The sequence below is a fragment of the Pantherophis guttatus genome, chromosome 16 (genome assembly GCF_059756535.1).
Source record: "Pantherophis guttatus breed Tessera chromosome 16, ASM5975653v1, whole genome shotgun sequence".
Lineage (NCBI taxonomy): Eukaryota > Metazoa > Chordata > Lepidosauria > Squamata > Colubridae > Pantherophis > Pantherophis guttatus.
In genome coordinates this window covers 10,755,766-10,768,315 of record NC_142078.1, presented here as the reverse complement: position 1 = coordinate 10,768,315, position 12,550 = coordinate 10,755,766, and the positions used below count along the sequence as shown (strand labels likewise).

General features: G+C 44.5%; 1 protein-coding gene across 5 annotated transcripts in view; it reads left to right on the top strand.

Annotated features, from left to right (window-relative positions):
- Positions 1-12,550, top strand: part of CACNA1B (calcium voltage-gated channel subunit alpha1 B) — a 194,213-nt gene that overhangs the window by 159,299 nt on the left and 22,364 nt on the right. For all 5 annotated transcript variants that reach the window (XM_087879713.1, XM_087879715.1, XM_087879717.1 and 2 more), the window contains 5 exons: positions 7,724-7,840; positions 8,701-8,766; positions 10,035-10,126; positions 11,027-11,177; positions 11,687-11,814. In XM_087879713.1, the coding sequence (XP_087735839.1) occupies positions 7,724-7,840; positions 8,701-8,766; positions 10,035-10,126; positions 11,027-11,177; positions 11,687-11,814 (554 nt within the window). The remainder of the gene's footprint in view (positions 1-7,723; positions 7,841-8,700; positions 8,767-10,034; positions 10,127-11,026; positions 11,178-11,686; positions 11,815-12,550) is intronic.

The following is a 12,550-nucleotide window of genomic DNA, read 5'->3' as shown; positions in this document are numbered from 1 at the left end:
AGGAAGATCAGTTTTGGATGATTGGGTTTGAGCTTTCTTGTTCCTTTTTCCAACCAGATTCCATGTTGGGACTTCCAGCTTTTCTCCTTGTTGGAAGAAAGTAAGGAAACCATGGTTCCCAGCCTGTGCTAAGTTCCATGACTTACCTCCAACTTTGCTAAGAGCCACTTTAGAGACTTCTAGGAAAATACTTCCCAGTCTATATCAAGTCCACATTTCAGAGGTGATATTTGGACAACCTGAATTATGTCCTAAGGTTCTTCTCTTTTAATGTTCAAGGTTGTATATTTTTTGGAAACTTAAGGTGTTGGTTGTAAAGGATGTTACGTCAATTTTTTGCAACTGAAAGGGACACTATATACAGTAGTGGCCAAAACTGTGGAAACCTTTTGGGAAAAGTGTATTTTTGAGGTTTGATGGCTAATAACACCACTTTTTGGGTGGAGTTTCAAGATAATCCTATTCCACTGCTGGAATGGCCTGGGAATAGCCCAGAGCTTCACCCAATTGAAAAACAATGAAGCCGACTAAAGAAACTTGTTAGTCAGAAGCGACCCAGCAATAAACCCAGTTAATAGAAGCCATCCTTCAATCTTGGTTTCTCATTAGAACAGCTGCAGAACTAAAAGACTTGGTTCACTCCATGGGAAGATGTTGTAAGGCCATAATTCATACAAAAGGGGTTGCGATGGATCGGACACGACTTCGCAACTAACAACAACAACTTCCACAGATTATAACAGTTGACATGAGAGAAAGATTCAAATGCCACCCAACGGCTGCATTAATCATGCACAATGCGTTGGATAGGGTTTGAATTAATTTAAATATCATTTAGCTTCCTTAATCCTGACCCTGTGAGTAGTCTTTGACACTGAGGTTTATTATAGTCGCTTCTTCCTTCTGCCCTCCGTGTAATGACAGCTTGGTCTCGCTGTATTTGTGCAAGATGCTTACTGAGGTTACTGAATTAATTCATTTTTCTGAGTTTGTGCGATGCTGGCCTGTAACGTTAAGCAGACCAGATGGAGTTGCACGACAATCGGTTGCCACTCCCGATCAAGTTTAATGCGATGTGTGAATTCTTCAGCGAGGTCATGACTTGACTCAGTCATGGGGTAGGTTTGGTGATGAATCCTATGGTGGAATCTTTGTGTCAACTCGCAAAACATTTCTAGTCTGCTCTCAAGTCCTTTCTCGGCAGAAAGGGGGGAGATCTGTCAGAGCAGTTCAGCAGCCACGTTCACAAGCACATTCCACGCATACCTTCCTCCAAGGTTGGATCTCAGATTACAAGAGTCAGTTTGTGAGGCATGGTTTCTACAGCCCGCGAAAGTGCCTCGTTGGAGAATGTGATTTATGACACACCTTGAGAGGAGGTGGGGGGAAAACAGGGTCATAGTTGAGCAATAAATTACGTGCAGCAGAGTTGACTACACTTGGGAAGCTGCCGACATGTTGCTCCTAATAAATAAATGGGTTTCTTTTGAAACTTGGCTCGAGGCTCATGAGTCAATTAGTTGGAGCCCGTTTCCAGCCTTTCTGAATTTCTGGTAGGCCTGTTTTTCGCCCTCCCTGAGCCTCTGTGCGTGCCCTGCACTTACCTGGATCCAAAACAGGCTGCGTGGGGACTCCTGGGGGGGGGGGGCGGAGCAGTGGGGCGGGGCCAGCCAGGAGTGGATTTGGGGGTTCTCCAAACTGCACACAATCTTAGCTCGAGGTTCTCCCGAACCCCTGCGAACCCCCAGCAGCCCCATCCCTGGTTGTAAGTCTCTGGCTTCCCACACAGCATAAAGAACGGATCCAGCCTAGTACCCTTCTTAATGCTAAAGTAAGGTATAACATGCCATAAAAATATATTCTAAAGCATGAGCCATGGTGGCACAGTGGTTAGAATGCAGTACTGCAGGCTACTTCTGCTGACTGCCGGCTGCCTGTAGTTTGGCAGTTTGAGGTGGGTCAAATGAGGACCCAGATTGTTGGGGGGCAATAGGCTGACTCTGTAAACTGCTTAGAGAGGGCTGTAAAAGCACTGTGAAGCAGTAAGTCTATCGCTATCTTAAAACAATGGAGGACAGGATGATTTGGGAGCAACATTAATTCTTTTTTTTTCCCCATCTCAGCTGCTAATCCATAGCTATCATGCTTTAATCCCTTCACCTTGGTGTCAGGCTTTTGGATTGCCTGGATGTGGGTCCCTGCAATTCAAAAGGCACTGCCAGGCACAAAGAATATTAAGGACCATCTATTAGGTTGCAGCATAGAAGATTTAAGTTCAACACTAAATTGGCATCGGATAAGGATCAAGGGAATTCAGCAGGAATTAGATTTGGAGTGCTTGTGGGAATGCAACGACTCCAAGCTAATGACCTGCTTAACTCCGCCTCCCAGCTCTGCCTGCTCTTCTACTACAGACGCCACTTGAAGGAACTTCTGGAAGATGGGGTATTTTTCTCCTCACCCTGAAATCCAGAAGTAGGGCCTTCCTCCATATTTTCCCCCTTCCCCACCTGTTTTTAGACCTTTATCCTCTACACCTAAGAGACGTTTAGCCATCAACAGAACCAATGGAGTAAAGAAAACACATCAACGAATTTTGTTTTCCTTTGATTCTGTAGCTGTACAGGTTTCTTTGGCCAGTGCTACCAATTATTTTCTTTTTTGCTCTCTGTGGTTGTTGGGTTGTGGTTGTTGTTGTTGTTTTTAACTTCTACAGGCAAACACAACCATGTCAGTTTTTCTTCCCACTTCACAAACATAAGCTCTTGCATCGTCAGGGAAGAACTGATGCTCCTCCCCCTTCAACGGTTAAAGTTATAAGCTTTATCATCAATTCAAACAGCCAGGAAGAGTAAGATTTGAATGCCTGGATTAAAAATCAGAGATTTTTTTAAAAATGCTCATGATACAAGTGGCATCTATGAGTTTATAGGAGTTTTAGCTTTTTGGTGGTGCAGTGGTTAGAATGCAGTACTGCAGGCTACTTCTGCTGACTGCCGGCTGCCTGCAATTTGGCAAATCGAATCTCACCAGGCTCAAGGTTGACTCAGCCTCCCATCCTTTTGAGGTGGGTAAAATGAGGACCCAGATTGTTGGGGGGCACTCTGTAAACCACTTAGAGAGGTCTGTAAAAGCACTGTGAAGCGGTATATAAGTCTAAGTGCTACCACTATTGCTAATTACTGATTCATCTTACAAGACCTTTAAGGTGGCCGCAGGGGATTGCTAAATTCACCGTCCCTTTTTTTGAACCCAAAACTGTTGAAACTGGCATTTTTTAGCTTTGCCTGGGAATTTAAAAAAAGAAAAAGAAAGCAAGACAAATCAAGGTGCTTGCAAAATGTCCATGAATTTGCATTACAGTGTGAAATGCAAATAATTCACCTCACTGTGTTTCTTTGCAGGGTTGTTCATTGTTAGAAAAATCACTTCTTTTTATAAACCTCTAATTTCTCCCACAACCCCCCACTCTCTAATACAATCATTCGTGTTTCTGTTCTTTGCTACAGCCGAATGACTCATTTTCTCTTTCTCTTTCTGTTTCGTGTTTGTGTGTGTTTTCCTTTTTCCTGCTGAATCATGCCATTCAATCAACATACCAAAAAAAAACCCACTCGAAAAACCATCATCGTGTCTGCATCTGCCTGTTGTCTGCCTCCTGCTCCAAAATAATACCTCTTTTTTTTAAAATAATAATAATAATAATAATGCTAAAACTCAAAAATCCTTGCAAATCACAATCCATCCATGAAAACATCTCATATAGGACACGGTTGGTTTCATTGAATTTTTTGGGGGGGTTAATTTTTTTTTTCCCGATCGTCTGCTTTTAAGGATTTTTTTTTCTTTGGTTCGCCGTTTCGTTTACCTTCCTTCTCTTTAATTTGAGATTTTTTTGGGGGGGGTGTGGGGTGTGGGGACTCTTGCCACATCAACCCAGGGAGAATAATTGGCTGCTTGTTGCTTGACGTTGCCTGTGACTTTCCTTGCGGTGGTGTTTTGAATTGTTGGTCGGGCCTCTTGATTTGACACCTGGCTCTTTTTTCCCCCTGTTTGTTTGAGAACTGGGTGCCATGATGTCAGCCAATTCTGAGCTGCATCTGTTTTTCCCCTTTTTCTTTAAAACCGCAACCGAAACAAAATGGCGGCCGAGCTGATTGCATGCCTGTGGCTGAATCCCTCGAGTTTTGATGGCACCCCCAGAATGTAGCATGGTTGGCTTGGATGCTCCCAAAGCAATGACCGGATAATGAATCGGCTTTTGTACACTCAACTTATGCGTTGATGGTGGGGATGGGTCAGCTTTTCATGCGGTCAAGCATCTGTTAAAAAGATGGTGGGGTGGTGGAAAGCAAAGTTTCGGCCTGCTAGATTACACCTACCAGGTCCCTCTCTCCTCTGATGTCCTTCCCTCTGCTGGAGAGGAAGTCCAAAGCTTAGGAGGGCTTCCGCAAAGACGTACCCATCACACAAGTCCTTTTGATGGGCAAGCAAGACTCACGCAAAGCCCAGGAAAGAAACAAAATACGTCTCAGCCAAAGCAATTAAAGAGAAAGGAAAGAAAGCACAGCTCAGCTAATTCACATCATCCCATCCATTCTATCTCTTCTTGTCTCTCCTTTCCTTCCAACCTTCCACCGTGTCATCTGCTGCTTTGTCCTTTCAACATTTCACTTCGCTCTTTTTTCAGGATTATCAGCTCCATTCAGCCACGCCTTTCTTAATCCCCCTCCTTCCTGTCAACCCAACCATTCTTCAATGTATTCAATGAAGAACTTCCAAAGTCTCTTCCAACTCTGTGATTTTGTAAAAGTCTCCTTCTGGAGCAGGGGGTTGGACTAAAAAGACCTCCAAGCTCCCTTCCAGCTCTATTCTCTGATTGATTGATTGATTGATTGATTGAGTGAGTGAGTGAGTGATTGATTGAATCTTGCCAAACTCTCTCTGATGCACACTTAATACACTTGTGGGTTTGGCATTCAGTCAAATCCTCACCCTTCCAGTGACCAAGCCTGGAGGTTTCCTTCACAGACAGTCTACCTTCATGATGTTGGTTTCATATGCACTCTGTAGCGCATTGCTGTCATTGATACACACATCTCTAAGTTGCTCCTTCCAGCATCCCTTTACTTCAATTCCACCCAAAATTCCTTCCTTGCATTCACATTTAATTCCATTTCCTCTCCTTGTCCATCTCTTCCACATTTTTGATCTCCTTTCCACATGAAGAACATTTGCTCCAACAACTGGAATTTTTTAAAGATGTTGGACAACCATTTGGCTGAAGTGGTGTAGGTCTTCCTGCCTAAGCAGAAGACCTCCAAGGTCCCTTCCAACTCTTTGATTCTGTTTTTCATTCTTGGACCCTTTTCATTAATTCAATCTTTCTTCATACGCAATCCAATCTCTTCCGCTTTTAGATTTATATCCATTCCTTTCTCATTTGTATGTGCCGAACATGCTTTATTTAAACTAGGGATCTCCAACCTTGGCAGCTTTAAGCCTGGTGGACTTCAACTCCCAGAATTCCCCAACCAGCAATGTCCTCCATGCAAAGGTTGGAGACCCCTGGTTAAAACCATGCATCCCAAATTAACTATTTTTCTTGGCGTTGGTTCGCTGAAAAGGGGAAAGGAAATTGAAATGAAATCAATCACGTTTTCCCTTTCGATGCATCGGGATCCATGGAAAAGTTGATGGTGCTTTTTTCTTGACCGGGATGAGGGAGTTTTAAGGAAATAAATCTTTGTTTATTTTTTACTGTAAGCTTGAGAAATGAAATATAAAAAATTGAGTTAAATGTATGTGAAAACCTAGAAGGGAATCCAGACTAAGATATAACACTGAGCTTCTTCCTTGCTTATTTATTTTGAAAGCTGTCCAGCTCAATGATGCATTTATGGAGGTTTAATAGTGTTTATACTTTGCCTGTTGTCCGAGGGCTCAAGATGAAATCTATGGTTCGTTCTTCTTCCGCCGTAGTTGATCTTCCCAGTAATCCTCAGATAGGTTGACATTATCAGATCCACTGGACAGACTGGAGCAATCAATCAATTCCACAGGAAGCCCACCATGACTTCCCTTGAGATTGGATATAATAAGATCTTAAAAATCTGATTATGTTTTTCATAATCACCCTTTCCTCCTCCTCCTCCTCCTCCTCCTCCTCCTCCTCCTCCTCCTCCTCCTCCTCCTTCTTCTCCTCCTCCTCCTCCTCCTCCTCCTTTTCCTCCTCTTCCTCCTCCTCCTTCTTTTCCTCCTCCTCCTCCTTCTCCTTTTCCTCCTCTTCCTCTTCCTCCTCCTTCTTCTCCTCCTCCTCCTCCTTTTCCTCCTCCTCCTCCTCCTCTTCCTCTTCCTCCTCCATCTCCATCTGCATTTGGGGATATATGTGGACAATCAGATGGTTAGGCAATCCTAGATGGCCATCAGAAAGAAGGTCACACATGATCCAGAATCTATGACTCTTGTCTTATAAGTAACTGATCTCCTCCTCCTCCTCCAAATTAGGGTAGGATCTGTCCAATCCACTTCCAAATGCTATTTGACAGTTGTGGACCAAAAAGATGCTTTGCCCCTGGTTGCATCTCTCCATTTCCTTACTCTCTACGGAGATAAAGTGGCTGAGTTCCAGATCGCCCAATGGCCCAGCAAAGCATTTTCCTAAGCTTTCTCTTTCCTTAGTTCTAAATTCTCTCCGCTGCACAACTCTGTATCTAACACAATTTTTTTCTAGGAGGCTTCTGAGAAGCTGCCATTAAGATTCAGACCTTGATTTAATCTTTCCCAAAAGATTTTGCCTGACCACTCCTTTATTTATCTGGACACTGATCAAAATAGACATCTATCTATCTATCTATCTATCTATCTATCTATCTATCTATCTATCATCTATCTACCCATCCATCCATCTATCTATCTATCTATCTATCTATCTATCTATCTATCTATTATCTATCTATCTATCTATCTATCTATCTATCTATCTATCTATCTATCATTTATCTTCTGTCTCTGTCCGTCCATCCGTCCATCCATCCATATCTATCTATCTATCTATCTATCTATCTATCTATCTATCTATCTATCTATCATCTATTTGTCTTCTGTCTGTCCGTCTGTTTATCCATCCATATCTATCTATCTATCTATCTATCTATCTATCTATCTATCTATCTTCTATTTATCTTCTATCTCTGTCCGTCTGTCCATCCATATCTATCTATCTATCTATCTATCTATCTATCTATCTATCTATCTATCCAGCTAGCTATCCAGCTATCATCTCTCTGTCATGTCCCCTCTTGATGTAGAAGAGGCCCATCACAAATGATTGACTTTCAGGACAGTCCTTTGTGTCCACTAAAGGTTCATTGTCTGCCCTTCCAAAATAGAATTTACTTCAAGGATTAACCCAAAAAGAGACAACTAGCAATCTCTTGCAAAGACAGCTTCCCTCTTTTGCCTTCTTTTCGCCCTCTCTTCCCCGTTGCCGGAGGAAGGGTTCATGGGGAGAGAGGGGGATTCCTCAGGTGTTCTGCATGAGGAGTGACTCGCACTGACAAAATCTTCTTTTCCAAAAGTTTTTTTTTTTGGGGGGGGGGGGGTGCGACTTGCTGCTTAGAACACAAAGCCAATAATTTATTTATTTATTTATTTAGTGTGGGTTGCACTTTTCGATCTTGCCCGACATCTGAACGATGCACATTTTTTCTTTTCTCTGCAGGATAATTTCATTAACCTGAGCTTCCTCCGACTTTTCCGGGCAGCCCGACTGATTAAGCTTCTCCGTCAGGGCTACACCATACGGATTCTGCTGTGGACTTTTGTCCAGTCTTTCAAGGTGAGGGCTTTGGATGGCGGGGAGTGCTGTCAATTTCGATTGGCTTCCAGATTTTTATTTTTTAAAAAAAGATCACTTAGCAGGTGTCAGAGTTTGTTGCAGCAATCAAATCCAGAAAGCACACACAGGCAACTGATGCAACAGGATTCATTAAGTTCTCTTTATATACATAATAACACATGAGACATATATACAATACCCAGAGTGGTTCTTCCAACGTAGTAGAGATGACAAGCAAACACAAGCAGAGGAGAGAAGAGTTTCAGTTTCAATTCTGAGCACAGCACTCAGAGATAAGCACAGCTAAGCCACGCCCAGGCTCCTTACTGTCTCAGCTCCCATTGGCGGACCTTGTTACTAAGCCCTATTCATTGGTTGCCCTTGTTACCATGTCTCTGCCAGTCATGAATACATTGACAGCAGGAACAAAGCAAAACAAAAAACAACACAAGACATTAAAAAAAAAAGGTGCATTAAAAATTCACAAAGACATACAGGCAGTCCTCGATTTACAACAATTTAATGACCGTTCGAAGTTACATCATCACGGAGAAAAGTGACTTAGACGGCACTGAAAATAGTGACTTATGACTGTTTTTCACACTTATGACCGTTGCAGCATCCCCATGGTCATGTGATCAAAATTCAAAGGCCTGTCAACTGACTCATATTTATGACCGTCGCAGTGTCCTGCAGTCATGTGATCCTCTTTTCCTGACAAGCCAAGACAATGAATTCGGGGCCCAATTGCAGCCTTGAGCCGAGGATTCTGAAACGTGCAGCTGTGCAGATGTTGTGATGTCCTGTGGTCTGCTGGGCGAGTCTAACCTCCCGACTGTTTTTTTTTTCCTTTCCTCCAGGCCTTGCCATATGTGTGCCTCCTCATCGCCATGCTGTTTTTCATCTATGCCATAATTGGCATGCAGGTAAAAATCTGCTAGGGGGGAACCAGATCTGCTAAGTGGTGTTCAGAGCCTGCCCTCATCAGATTGGCAGAATAGGTTTAGCGATGGGTCAAAAAACTACCCCATTGTAAATCCACCTTTCCCGTGGAGGTGCTTGGAGAAAACTCATCTTGAAGGGTGGCCATCTCCATATCTTGCAGCATCTTCACGTTGTGGTATATAAAATGCTATGGATGAAATGGTGCTGAAATCCTAGTCTAGTTCATGATCTGTCTCTGCTCAATGCAGGGAGTTCAGAACTAGGATAGGATAGGATAGGATAGGATAGGATAGGATAGGATAGGATTAGATTATCAGGATTCCGACAGATGCCCTTATTAAATCATGAGCCTTGCGCCAAGCTTCAAAAGAAATCCAGTTATTTATTAGGAGCTTCATATAGGCACGTTCCATGTGAAGCCAACTCTGACCCCACGTAATTTACGACCCAGACATGGCCCTGTTTCTCTCCCCCCGCCCTCACCCCAGAGTGTGTCATCAGTCACATTCGCCAACGGAGCAATTTCGCAGGTTGTAGAGATCACTCCCCTCCGCCCGCTGTGGGTAACCCTGGGAGACAGCCTTGAGAGAGATATGTCTGGAATGTGCTTTTGTTTTTGGCTACTGTGCTGCTTCGCTGGTTTTCCCATCCCTCTTGCCTATGGCAACTCGAGAGCAGGCCAGGGATGCTTTGCAAGTTGACAAGGATAGGATAGGACAGGACAGGACAGGCAGTTGCCTCTTGAAAAAGCACCTTTGGGACAACCATGACCTGGAGGACTGAGAATCTCCATAGACATCTGAATGGCATGTCTTCTGTCTCCAAACCCAGTGCCACTTGGAGTATCTAAGGGTGATGAAATCCATCATCTCCAATGGTACCTTTGCTAAATGCCATTGTCATGCTCGCCCTTCTACTAAAGTGTAGAACTCTTTACAATGTCCTCTTGGTTGTTTCTTCTCTCTCTCTGTCTCTCTGTCTCTGTCTCTGTCTCTCTCTCTGTCTGTCTCTGTCTCTTTCTCTCTCTCTCTTTCTCTCTCTCTCTCTCTGTCTCTTTCTCTGTCTTTCTCTCTCTCTCTCTCGCTCTCTGTCTCTCTCTCTCTCTCTCTGTCTGTCTCTCTGCCTCTCTGTTTCTGTGTCTCTCTGTTTCTCTGTTTCTGTCTCTGTCTCTCTGTCTCCCCCTCCCGTCTCTTTCTCTCTCTGTCTCTCTGTCTCTGTCTCTCTCCTCCTTCTCTCACCTTGCCCCCAGGTCTTTGGAAACATCGCTCTGGATGATGACAGCGCCATTAATCGTCACAATAACTTCCAAACCTTTCTGCAAGCACTAATGCTGCTTTTTCGGTGAGTCATTGCTGGATCCCGTATGGGAGAAATATTCCTTCTTGGCCCGTGTTTTATCAACCATGCCATAATTTTCAGCCATCTGAAGAACTATTGATTAAGAGCCCACGGTTACCTATATACATAGCACGGCCCAGATAGCAATAGCACTTAGACTTATATACCACTTTACTGTGCTTTACAGCCCTCGGTTCACAGAGTCAGCCTATTGCCCCCCCCCCCAACAATCTGGGTCCTCATTTTACCCACCTTGGAAGCATGGAAGGCTGAGTCAACCTTGAGCCTGGTAAGATTCGAACTGCCAAACTGCAGTCAGTCGGCAGTCAGCAGAAGCAGCCTGCAGTACTGCACTCTAATCATTGCGCCACCGCAGCTCATACCGTCCCAAAAGGTTTTAACTGAAACTTTAGGAGCTTTAATAGAAGGATCCAGTCTGCCACACCTATTCATCTCTGCCCCCTGCCTTTTATCTCCAGAGCTAGGGTGGGGCTTAGCTAGCAGCGGTGGCTCTTCCATCCCAAGGACCAGCCCATAGATTTCCACTGCTCTCCTCTCCTCTGCCTTCTGTGCATCTGCGCATCAGGCACTGGACCCAGCTGTTCCTCCTCTTCCTCATCAGCCATCTCCAGACCTTGGGGCTGTTGACTCTCCATCTGAGGGATGACGGACGGCCCAGGCTCCGCCTCTGTCTCTCTCTCTCTCCCAGCTCCATTCCCTCTTCCCCCTCGGAGCTCCCAGGTTGCCCTGATGCTGATCCTGACTCCCATGCCTCCTCCTCCTCTTCCTCTGATTCGGCTGCTGGAGGGGCCGGCGGCCGATGGGCCACAACACATCTAAGCTACTGAGTCCATTCTGGACCAGTTGATTCCTCCCAATTCCTTTCCTTGCGTTTGATTTCAGGAGTGCTACTGGAGAAGCCTGGCATGAAATCATGCTTGCGTGCCTCAGCAACCAACCCTGCGACGAGCACTCCAACCTCAGCAGAAACGAATGTGGCAGTGACTTTGCTTACTTCTACTTTGTCTCCTTCATCTTCCTCTGCTCCTTTCTGGTGAGACATTTCTCTCCCCGTTGAACACGGCAATGCTCTAATGTATTCAAGAGCTCCGTCTCTTTCAGGCCTACTTTTCCTTGGACCACAAAAAGTTGCCCTTGTTGTTCCAGTCTATGCCCTCTTCCGTTTGTCTGAAAAGTTGGGAACTCACTTATCAACAATAACATAAAAAGTTAAGAATCAGAATAGAGCTGAAAGGCACCTCGGAGGTCTTCTAGTCCAACCCCCTGCTCAGGCTGGAGACCCTATACTATTTCAAACAGGTGGCTGTCCAGTCTCTTCTTAAAGACCTCCAGTGATGGAGCACCCACAATGTCTGGTGGCAAGCTGTTCCACTGGTTAATTGTCCTCACTGTTAGGAAGTTTCTCCTTAATTCCAGGTTGCTTCTCTCCTTGATTAGCATCCATCCATTGTTTCTTTTTCTTGCCTTCTGGTGCTTTGGATTAATTTGGATTAAAGTTAATAACCTCCCTACCCTGATTTCATTTCCATCCTCCCTTTACAGATGTTGAACCTGTTTGTGGCTGTAATCATGGACAACTTTGAGTACTTGACCCGAGATTCATCCATCCTTGGACCTCATCATCTGGATGAGTTCATTCGTGTGTGGGCAGAGTACGACCCAGCTGCTTGGTATGTACGTCCGCTTTTGGTCTTGTGAAGGTGGTGTTGGATTGGCTGAGGTGCTTCTCACATTGGGGGAAGATCAGCCAAGAAAAAAAGGGATTAGCTGGCTATCCTCAAAGACAGCTGCATTGGGGTTCCTCATTGGCTTTAGAGGTCCAAGACCCATCAATATTTTGGGTGATGGAGATTTGGAAGCTGGACCGGTATCCATATTACTAATGATACAACTATCCACTTTCTCCCATTGGGTATGCATTCCAGGGAGTCATAGGTCTAAACTCAAAAGAACAATGATGACTACACCACCATGGCAAAAAAACGTAGGGAAAACAACAGTCAGGGAAGTGAATGAAATCCATGAAAGTTGGCTTCGTTTTCACGTCTCTGGTTCTACTTATTGGTTGGTGCACGCGCAGTAAACGGGTTGCGGGCAGTCCTCGACTTACGACAGTTCACTTAGTGACCGTTCAAAGTTACCACGCCACTGGAAAAAAGTGACTTAGGACCGTTTTTAAAAAGTTACCACCTTTGTAGCATTCCCCCCCATGATCAAATTTGGCAGCTGGTTCATACTTACGACCGTTGCAAAGTCACGTGAGTCCTCTTTTGCGACCTTCTGACGAGCAAAGCCCGTAGGGAAGCTAGATTCACTTAACAGATAGGTTACTAACTGATCAACTGCAGTGATTCACTTAACAACGGTGGCAAGGAAGGTCGTAAAATGGGACGAAACCCCCTTAGC